This window comes from Silurus aristotelis (genome assembly GCF_946808225.1).
Source record: "Silurus aristotelis genome assembly, chromosome: 26".
Classification (NCBI taxonomy): Eukaryota; Metazoa; Chordata; class Actinopteri; order Siluriformes; family Siluridae; genus Silurus; species Silurus aristotelis.
Genome location: NC_139599.1, coordinates 16,287,889 through 16,299,242, shown reverse-complemented (window position 1 = coordinate 16,299,242; position 11,354 = coordinate 16,287,889). Strand labels below are relative to the sequence as shown.

General features: G+C 42.3%; 1 protein-coding gene and 1 long non-coding RNA gene across 5 annotated transcripts in view; one reads left to right on the top strand and one right to left on the bottom strand.

Annotated features, from left to right (window-relative positions):
• The window catches only part of LOC310720371, a 13,801-nt gene extending 4,540 nt beyond the window's left edge, over positions 1-9,261 (top strand). Inside the window, exon 2 of the long non-coding RNA XR_014531718.1 lies at positions 9,102-9,261. This is a non-coding gene — a long non-coding RNA (uncharacterized lncRNA). The remainder of the gene's footprint in view (positions 1-9,101) is intronic.
• The window catches only part of sptbn2 (spectrin, beta, non-erythrocytic 2), a 55,809-nt gene continuing 51,386 nt past the window's right edge, over positions 6,932-11,354 (bottom strand). For all 4 annotated transcript variants that reach the window (XM_083530778.1, XM_083530780.1, XM_083530779.1 and 1 more), the window contains 4 exons: positions 10,623-10,798; positions 10,306-10,479; positions 10,142-10,184; positions 6,932-9,851 (listed from right to left, as the gene is read on the bottom strand). In XM_083530778.1, the coding sequence (XP_083386904.1) occupies positions 9,627-9,851; positions 10,142-10,184; positions 10,306-10,479; positions 10,623-10,798 (618 nt within the window). In that variant the 3' untranslated portion in view covers positions 6,932-9,626. The remainder of the gene's footprint in view (positions 9,852-10,141; positions 10,185-10,305; positions 10,480-10,622; positions 10,799-11,354) is intronic.

Sequence of the window (11,354 nt, the reverse complement as noted above, 5' to 3'; positions counted from 1 at the left end):
TTTTGGCGACAGGGTTTCAAGAGATTCAGATACATCAAAAGATACATTTTTAATGCTGACTGCACCCCAGGCCTCCTCACATCCTCACCTACATCAGTACCTGACTTTACTAACACCTTTATGGCTGAATGAATCGCCACAAAAAACTAGTGGAACATCTTACCAGAAGAATGGGGTTCTTATAACAGGAAAGAGGACTCAATTTTCCATATTATAGACTTATAGACAGGAAACTGTCTGTGTCCCTGAGATGATTTCGCAGATTTCTCCATCGTTAAAGAATTCCCACCATGTTGTCTGAAAATAAACACCCAGTGGTGAGCAAAGCTGCAGTTTACCACAAAAAGAAAAGGTGATAGAAGCTGACAAAAAGCCTATTGTTTGCTTTCCTCATTAGCTACCAGCGCTAACAGCTCGTCTGTCGCTCAAGCCTTTAAAAGACAAATAGCCGATAAGATGTGGAACGGGTTCTCAGGCTTCAAAGTCAGCCCGAGATTTGCATTGAAAGCCTGCAGAGCGACATGCCGATGTCACGATACAACACAGGGGCACGGGAGGGTTTCACAATCTGGGCCTTTGTGAAGGTTTGCAAACCTGGAGTTCTTTGAAGAATCATGAGTCTTCTTACATTGCAACTAAATTGAATGATTACCAAATTTGGTCAAAATATGTTACTCGTCAGCGTTGATACATTTTGATACAAACATAATTTCCTGAATGATGCAACGCCCAAGCCCCGCCCCCTTTCTGAAAACTGGTCATCGCAATTAATAAACCGAAATGTGACTCAGGTGCGTGAGAAAACAATCGAGTTGTCGTCGGCTGATGTCTCCTTCACTGTGCCATCCAAATACCTTGCTGAAAGCAGAAGCCTTTTCCGAACATCCCTGATTTGTTCAGAGACTCAAAATCCCTGACCCTAACCCTGACCTTTTCCAGAACTAAACCGGTTCTCACTCTAGTTTTTCCAGGTGCATTTCTATTGAAGAACCCTGTTAGGAACTGAAGAAAAAAAAAACAGGAATGACTTTAGTTTCTACCAGACCCATTTCTACCACAGGAACCCTTTTCAGGAACCAATCGCTATTTATTGGGAATGACAGAACTCCAAAATGTTCGGTTCTTGGCCCATTTCCCTTACAAGAAACTTTTCTGGAATTTGTGCTTTTTCCCCCCCCAATTTACAAACAAACATATGGAGCTGATTTTAGGTTTATACTAAGTGCAGTTCTAACCCAAGAACCTGGTCTTGATTTTAGACTCTACCAGACACATTTCCACCACAGGAACCCTTTCAATAAACATTTTAATAAATATATTTTAGAAATACCAGAAACTAAAAAGCAGGGCTAATTTTGGGTTGTCCATTTTCTTCACAGGAACCTTTTCTGGAATTGGTAGAACTTATTAATACAGAGCTGATTTAGGGATCTACTAGGGATGTTTCCATTGCAGGAACATTTCCTGCAAGCTGAAAGAACTAGGAACTGGTCCAGGAGCACTAAAAACTCATTTGAATCTTAGTGGACAAACAGGTTATTTTGTGCCCAAATTGTCAAATTTTATCTTCAGCAAAATGTTTTGGCCTCAAAACTGGAAAATTAAACACTGCAACATTTGACGACCACATGCAGATTTTCACCACAAATGGCGTTTCACACGGTCGTAGTCCTGCTCTGTGCCACAGTGTGATACACGGTTCAGAAACGAGGACATGGTGTGTTACTCAGCGAGGTCTGGCCTGCTTCAAGCAACATGTGTTCAGCAGATCGCTGAAGTGGGAGATGAGATGACGACAGTGGTTCTGCTATGCAGGGTTCAGGAAAAGGGTGTTTGTGTGGGGGGGTTGGGGGGAACGGATGACACACAGATACAAGATGAAGTGTCGGACAGTCATGAGGTCAGATGTTACGCAACTCCAATCTCATCTTGAGGAGGACTGAGAAGGAATAAGTTGGAAGGAAAAAAAAAGAAGAAGGAATAAGGAGGAACAATGAGGAACAATGAGGAACAAGGAGGAAGGAGAAGCCACAATATTGAGATATTGAGCTCTTTATTGGTGAGCTCATGTTCCTTAGGTCAGAAATATGTTTGCATGGAGAATCTGAAAGTCGAGGACACAGGACTGTTCAGGGACTCAGTGTGTGTAATCGATTGAGATCAGGACGAAGGCCAGCTATTTGTAATGTTGTTTCGCAGCCTCGTTTCAAATCCACTCCAGATGTGACGGAGAGGAGCAGGAGCAGGACGAGGCTCGCTCCCTTCTCAATCAGAGTTTGCTAGTTCAAAACTAAATTATAGCCCATTATGTAATAACAAGATGTTTATCATTTCCTCTCACGTATAACCAGTTTTTTAATTCTCCACCTACACAGCCTTCCAACACTTCATGATGACTCCACCTTTCTAAACAGCTCCATAAAGCCCACAGAGACCCTCGTAGTGCACACAGAAGCAAACCCTATAAGGACAATAGCTGATGGACACCTGATCATAAGATGTTTTTTGAACATCCCATTCCACACACTCTTCTGGGAAGATGTTCCACTAGGCTTTGTGGAGATTTGTGGAGATTCAGCCACAAGGGCGTTGGAAAAGTCAGGTACTGATAAAGGTGAGGTGAGGAGGTGCCAATAGGGTTTAAGGTTTATAGTAGGAGATCTTCCATACACATCAAACTCATGAAAAACAGATTAATATGGAGCTGGTTTTGTGAAAAAAATGCCATGCTGGAACAAGTTTGGGTCTCCTAGTTCAATTCATGCTACAGCATCTAAAGACAGTTTGGAGAAGAACCACATTGCTGGAAAAGACGGGTGTCCCAATACTTTTGGCGATACAGTCTTATTTTGTATCCAAAAATTGCCTTTCATTTTAAAAAGAAGAAGAAGAATGTGAGAAAGGCAACATGTTGAGGCGGAATGTGAACTTAAGTGATGTGGCTGAGGCCGAGGAAGTGTTCGAGCACAAGTTACTATCCAACAACCCTGGGAAGGGGGAGGAGCTTAGTGTTTTTTTTATTTATTTTATATTTAATTTAAATCAGGTTAAATCCAGATCCAGATCAAGACTCCGCATTGTATGCGTATTGCCTTCTCAGATCCTGTAGTGTTATCTCACCCAATGTTCCTAAAGAGAGAAAAAGAAAACACGCCCCCTGCTGTACTTGAGAAGCGTCTCAGCAGGAGGTGATTGAAGTATGAGTTAGTGTGAATGTCCGCAAAATTCCGAGGCTAATGATCCGCTTTGGCCCGAACGCCCCCCAAACTCAAGCCAAGAGCATAATTTGTATGCATGTTTGAGCGAAACTCCATCAGGAAAGAGAAAGATGAGGCATGTGCGGGAAGCTGTTTTTTATTTATTTATTTTTTTCTCTCTTGTGGTTGAGATGATCGTGTTTCAGTTCATCAGGAAGGCGTCTTTCTTCCTCCAGGCCGCTATTCACCACTCACGGATCGATCATTGTGCGCCACGGAGGTCGCGGCATGTTTAAAGCTGTAGCCCGAAGCCGTCATTGCAGATTAAACGGCTTCTGGGAAATGCAGGAATCTTTATCCTCCTCAGTGTTTTCCTCATTCTCCTCCACGAATGCTCGGAATGAGCTCCATATACTGCCAACAATTAGAAAACGCTGCTTCACTACTAGGCCATGTTTATGCGGCAAAGCTCTCACGATTCCACAGTGGGGGTTTTTTTTATATATAAATCTAGATGGAAATGTGACCCGGTAATGGACGAGCCTGAGGTGATTGTGGCGAGGAAGAACTCCCTGACTCCACAGAAGAAAGCTCTTCAGGAGACACCGGATAGCGCAGTTATAAAACCGTCCCATTATACAGAAGACATGCAGGTGTGTGAGAAAACAAATGAGGGACACACACAAAAAAAAACCCCAGATAAATTGATGTCACAAGAGCGAACACAGCCTGCTGCGCTCGAACTCGTGTAGCAAATCAGTTTGTATAAACGTCCAATTTTTTCTCATTAAATTTATTCTTAAAGGTCTGTGTGACGCAGATCCGGAAGCTACAATTTTTTCACCTGATCAGCGTTGCACAAACACGAAACCTGCATGTCTCAGCATGCCGAGCGTGTCTGGGCCGTTCGTCTACTCGGGCAGGAGCTCCTTTAAAAAGTTCAGTCGAATAAAACCTTCAGGCAAAACAAAACAAACAAAAAAAATAAACATGCACAAGCCTACAGTCTTTGGCCAAAAGTATTGGGACACCGCCTTTTCCTGCCGCATGTGGTTCTTTTGCTTTCTTTTGCATTTCCTTTCACTTAAAGACCTGTTCCAGCATGACAACTGTGCACAAAGCCAGCTCCATGAAGATATGATTTACCTAACTTGAAAGTGTGTGGAAGATCTCCTGCTATAGACCTCCAACCCGAAACACCCTTTTATGAGATGAATGTGAATGTGGCTGCACCCCAGGCCTCCTCACCCTCTCACCTACATCAGCACCTGACTTTAAAAACACTCTTGTGGCTGAATTAGCACAAATCTCAACAAAAATCTGGTGGAACATCTTCTCAGGAGAGTAAAGATTATTCTAAGAGCTAATCAAGTTTCAATATGGAATGAGATGTTCAAAGAAGAACATTCCAATCGTATGGTTAGGTGTCCACAAACCTTTGGCCATATAGTAAATATTGAAGTCCTGTACTAGATGTAAAAGTGTGTCTTCAGGTGCAGGAGTGCTACACACAGCCTTCTTTTCAGATCGTACCTTGTTCCAGGGAACTTGTGTAACCCGAATTGGTCTGATCAGGACATGTGTGAAGCAGCATGAAGTTCGTATCACGTTGCAGTAAAATAAAAGGGGATCCGTGGCATAAAACATGAACACACACATCCTGGGGGTTAAGTACAGACTTGTTGCTGTGAGATGTGTTTATCTGAAGCAAAGAAAGTTTATCAGTAAATTTAAGAGCAATAACCTGGAATTTTGCACTTGAATGAAACCAGTGGAAACAAACAAACGAGAGAAAAATGCAAAACAGAACAGATGATAAACATGTAGCTGTAATTATGACCTTGGGGTTTGTCCTTAACGGCTGATTTTATGACCCCATAAAGGGATTCAATTGTTGGTAAAACAGACCTTATTAACCACTTCAATGCTACAAAAAACAAAACAATTATAGAAATGATAACAGAACATATATAGAATTACGGAGAAATATATATATAGTTTTGACACACCTCCTACAGTGGCTTTTCTTAACTTTACTTATTTTCAACACTGTTGATTTTGAAGACGTCCAAATTATGAAAGAACACGTCTGGAATTCTCCAAAGTAGCTACACTTCACTTGACAAACTCGAAGCATTCTCTCATCAGATTCACGAGTTTCTCACCTTGAATGGTTTTCAGGTCACAGGTGCATCTAGTCATAAGTTCATTTGTGACATTTCTTGCCCTTTTAATGTGCTTTAGACCATCAGCCATATAGTTAATAGCACTATTAGGGCTACTACAACTACTGTACAAATCAATATTATGGCGACAAAACTATCATGAAATCATGAAACAGTCTCTCATGAGGACTGTACTAGGAAAAGATGACCAAGAGCTACCTCTGCTGCAGGGGATACGTTTATTAGTATTACCATCTTCAGAAACATGCCAATTGACATAAATGCTTCTCGGAGTTCAAGTGGCAACATGTTTCAGCATTCACTGTTTAGAGAAGACTGCATGAGTCAGACCTTTAAGGTCGAATTGCAGCAAAGAAAACATTACTTTGGAAGAACAACAAGCAGAAGAAAGAAAAGACATTAGATCGGCGATATGTTATATTTTTTACCGTGGCGTATTTGTTGGATATACAGAGGATGAAGGAACGGCTCCACGTTGTTTAGTTCCCACTATGAAGTGTGGAGGAGGAGGTGTGATGGTATGGGCTGGTGACACTCTTAGTGACCAGCATGGCTACCACGGAATTTTGCAGCAACATGCATCTGGTTTTCCAACAGGACAATGACCCCAAACACACCGCTCGGTTATATAAGAGCTATTTGTCCAAAAAGGAGAGGCGTGCTGGTTTGAGTTGAGTTGGACTGGAGAATAAAGAATGAAAAGCAGCCAACAAGCACTTAACAAGTTTGGGACCCCCCAAGCAGGTGACGACCACATTTTCTGGGTTATTTAACACGTTTTTGTTGACTACATAATTCAATATGAAACAACAATGGGAAAATAAAAATAATAATAAAAAACCCCAGTAAGATGCTGAATCCAAACTTTTTTGGCGACTTGTGAATTTTCAGTGGCTGTAAAAAGTGTGGAAACATCTAGCATTTTATGTTTTTTGAGAGACATGCATGTTCCTTTTGTTCCTATGCAACAAACACGGTAATTTAACGCTATAAAGATTTACTTTGACCAAACAAATATAAAAAAAATCCTCATTTAGCATGAAGAACAGCTTTACACACACTCAGCATCTGGACAGTTAAATTCTCCAAACATTCAGTTGAAAGGCTTTGCTGTGTCTCTTGACAAACTTTCCAAAGCTGTTCTTAACTGTTAAGTTAAGAACTTAACAGTTAACTTTTTGGGGATCCATCCCAAAAAGGCATGTTCAATATGTGTTGGAGCTCCATAGCGGGAGATCTTCCACACACTTCCAACCCATAGAAAGCAGATCTTGGAGCACACTTTGTGCATTGTTGGAACAGGTTTGAGCCTCTTAGTTCAATGGAGGGACGATTTCATGCTACCGCATCCAAAGACGTCCTACACAACTGTGTTCCTCCAGTCAGTTCAGAATTTATATATTCTGCATTCTTATTGGTTCATCGTTGATGCTTTCTGTATGAGCAAATGATAACTTGCACCCCAAATCTTTCTGTACTGTGTGCCGCACACTGCATTACATTCCACACAAACAAAAACACACATTTCAAACGCAAAAATAAAACCAGTTTAGTTTTTTTGTAACGATGTTTTATTATTCCTATTATAAGATGTAGATACACAAGTCAACAAACAAATCTTTCATTATCCCTCTATCGATCCTGCCCCGCCCTGCCCCCTTTTAACCCCCCACCTCTCCCTGTCCCAAGGATCTTGTGTATATAATGCTGCAGGGCACTCTATGGCCCCCTGGTGGCAGGGCAGGGCGAGGCGGGCAGGGCAGGGCGAGGCGGGCAGGGCAGGGCAGGGCAGGGCGAGGCGGCACTCTGTGTTACAAACGAAAGAACCTCGAACTGGACAGCAGAACAGCAGTGATGCAGTAAATACACGAGCCGCAGTCCTAATAGTAATAACAGTAGCAAGAGTAAGTCATCAGAAGAGTTCTTGTATTCATAATAATTATAATAATAATAATAATAATAACAATAACAACCGTATTAACAATTCCATTTAATGAACATGGGGACACTTCAGGGGAAAAACAAAACACACCTCAAAACCCTCTCCTTCGTTTGAGACCAATTTGAAGAGTTTATTAAAATCATACCTATTACATCCATTTTTTAATGACCTCGTGCACGCAGCAATGTGATGATGTCATTGTCGTGTTCCAGGCCAATTTTAATGTTGGCAAAAAAACAAACAAACATTAAAATCAAGGACCCTCCCCTGAGAATTTCCCATTGAACTCCAGGGGAAGAGGGTAACCAAGCTACACGTGGGAGGGGGCGGAGTTTGGTGATCTCCAAATTGTGATCAATATTGACTTGTCACTCCAAACTTTTTGGCTGAAGAGAAGAGGAAAATATTTGGGAGTCCTGAAGGGGAAATCAAGCGACAAAAAAAAGAAAAGGAAATTGGCTTATTTCTGGTCGTATTCGCGAAAGCGGGGGTTTCGTGTGGTAAGTTCGTGGAAATGCGCTACTAAGGTTTCAGCTACTTGAGAAGAGTCTGTGATCTGGAAACCGATTAGCCGACGTGAGCCAGTGGTGAGGACCAGTGTGTGCTTTTGCTGATACTGATGTATTCGTGTCACTGGATCCGCCCTTTACGTGGTCTGTAAAAACTGCGTACAATTGTAACTTCGTTTCGATTCGTCCACAATAACGGTTTAATACGTAAATGTGCCGAAACATCACGATATATTGCATAACTGATTATTGGCACATGCCTTATTACTACTATTTGTTTCTTGGCTTGGTTTCGTTGCCCACTGTGGGTTTTTCTGTTGGTTCTCTTTTGCTGTTGGTTCTCGCTGTTGTTACGATACTCCACCCCCCTCCTCCTCAATTCACCATCCTCTCTGAGGAAGGGGCTTCATCGTACGTCACCGAAATAAAAACTTTCTTCTTAAAATCACAAACGCGTCCAAAAAAAAAAAAAAAAAAAAAAAAGGCAAAAGCTCGCAATTGGGACGAGGCCCGACGAAAACCAAGCGTCTCCGCCTACAAAAATACTGTGTTCATGCTACACCCGGTAAATGCAACACACACACACACACACACACACACACACCATGCTCTCCTGTGTACAAATGCAAAAATAGTATCACTCGGTTAAGCCACGCCCCTTTTTCACCCCTCATTTCTTCCCGTCCTCGCCGTACACTGTGTTTAGTTTAAATCGTGGGTAAGCGATTTCTCGGCGATGAGTTCGGCGTGATGTTCAAGGTTCAGGAATGGATTTTGGTCCACGTTAAAACGAAAAAGGGGGGAAAGGAGTGGGGGAGGGGGGAGGACAGTAGATCCGCTTACGTTTTTCGTCCAGTGTTTCTTGTCGATCCTCAAAAATTCCTAGAAAGGCGTGCGATTTTTCCAGAATGCCCCAAAATTTACGACTATAAAACGAAACAAAAAAAAATAATCCCATCCTGTGATCCGTTTCACGTTCTAGTGCGAGCATGCGATTGATCGAGACGGAAGAAAAAAAAAAAATGAAAAAGGAAAAAAAAAATGTTCAACAATGAAATCGTTAGGGAGGGGAAATTAATCCCAAACCGTTTCCAGATTCTTTTTGTTTTGTGTTTCTGAATATTCATCTCCTGCACACTTAAAAAAAAAAAAAAAAAAAAAAAGTCTAAAACTTACCTATTTATAATATGAAGAAAAAAATCATATCACAATTGTAGAAATCTAGAACCCGGGTTCTATTCTAAAACTCTTCATAAATGGGTTCTAGACATGTGCATGTGTGTGCGTGTGTGTGTGTGTGGAGGTTTTTGCGTCTCTAAACCAGCACGAGCCAAACCGCAATGGCAAATATTTAAATAATACCAAATATAAGAAATATTATCTAAGAACGTTAAAAGAGAGAAGAAAAGAATGGAAAAAAAGAAAAGGCGATTCTGGTACTTCACAATGAGGAATCGAATGTAAAGACTAAAAGAAGGAAGGATGGAAGGAAAACTCTGGAAGCGTTGCATTATGGGAAAAAGGCCCTGAATCTCCAGGAGCGAGTGTTCGGATCAAACCGTCCAATCAGCAGAGATGTGGGCGGTCCTTCAGGAGGCGAGGCAACGTTACAGAAGGGATGGCAGTGAGAGAGGGAGAGACAGAGAGAGACGGTGATAGACAGTGAGAGACTAAGGAGAAAAGGTGGATAGCTATGTGACGCTAGAGGGCGCCGCAGTCCTCAGGTCTCACGCAGTCCGCACCGCACCGCACGCCGACGCCACGTTTTTTCCCTCCATTCCTTTCTCCTCGTTTACTTCTTCTTGCCGAAGAAGCTGAAGCGTTTCTCTCTGTCTTTTTCTTTGCCTTCTTTGTTGCGCATGGTCACGCCTCCGCCCTCACCCTCGTTCGGGGACATCGGGGACATCGGGGGCATCGTCATGGCTCGGGTCAGGGGCGGACCGGGGGAGAGGTCAATGTCAGCGTTACTCGCTGCCATGGAGGAGTGGATCGCACTGATCCAGGAACTCATCTCCGCCTGGAGAGAGAGAGAGAGAGGGAGAGAGAGAGTGAGAGAGAGGGAGAGAAAGAGTAAGATAGAGAAAGAACAGTAGTAACAATAGAGAGCAAGAGAGTGATGGAGAGAAGGAAGAGAAAAAGATAGAGATAGAGAGGGTAAGATAGCGAGAAAGTGGGAAAGTGAGATAGGGAGGTAGAGGGAAAAAAAGAGAAAAAAGGAGAAAAGCAAGAAAGAAAGTGAAAGAGAGGAGGTGTCAACGTGTTCTGCGTGTGTGTGAAGGTCGTGGAGGTCATGGAGGTTGCACTCACTTCATCCTTGGCTTGGAACAGGAACTCCTTTCCATCTCCCAACCTGAGGACGAGAAGAAAAGAGAAGTGTGTCACTCACACACACACACACACACACACACACACACACACACTCCGTATGCTTCTATAGGAATATAGTAATTGAGGTCGTGTCTTCATCTCACTTCAGCTTGAAGACATGTTTTCTCTTCTTGTAGTCGTGAGCGACCTCGCAGGTGGCCTCGCCGAGGCTGATGGGAACTTCTCCGTGGTAGGGGATGCCGTTCGACGCGCTCTTGTTGTCCTTGTAGAAGCCCAGACTCCCCTTCCTCAGCACGCAGTACACGTTCTGCCATGATCTGCACACCACAGACAGAACTTCCATTTGAGTGACTGTCGCCCCCTTGTGGCGCAATGAAGTATTATTCAGTTCATAAAAATTATTCAGATTTATTTTTCATAATAATATTAAGAAGCTGATGGTGGTCAGGTGTGATTGGACCTGTTGGCTGCTTTCTTGCCCTGGCTTTCCATTTCCTGCTTCCTGCACAGCAGTCCTTCCATTGCCTCAGCGGACGCCTCGACTCGGCTAGGCAGTGTACCGGAGGGCTCCTGGCGAGACGCCGTGTCCAAACCGCTGTCCTGACCGGGACCGTTCACCGAATCCGCCTCAGAGCCCTGCGCACAAGAGTCAGAGACGCTTCAAAATCTCAGATAGATAGATAGATAGATAGATAGATAGATAGATAGATAGATAGATAGATAGATAGATAGATAGATAGATAGATAGATAGATAGATAGATGCGTTTATGTATAAGCAAATGAGGGAGCTGTGGAATGGACTCAAGCAGGGATGCAGTCAACATCAAACTGCAGGAACATTTTAAGGTTTTTTATAAATAAAATATCAATTAATTCATTTATAACTATTATTATTATTTTTACTATTTAAATGTATTAGTGTCCAATATGTCATGACTGATGTTGAACACTAGGGGAAACCTTTGAACTAGTTAAATATTTCAGGCTAATGTAGTTATTTATTTATTTTTTTGCTAATGTTTTAAACGCTGAACATCTTGTGATCAAGAACATTCTAGCAAACGAAGATTAAGAAAAATGTTTCTTGCTAAAAAAAATTACTTATGAAGTAATAGCCCCGCCCACTTAATTCTATTGGCTCACAAGACTGAGACTAAAGATTTTACATAGCTAGGTATCTTTCTCCCAGGT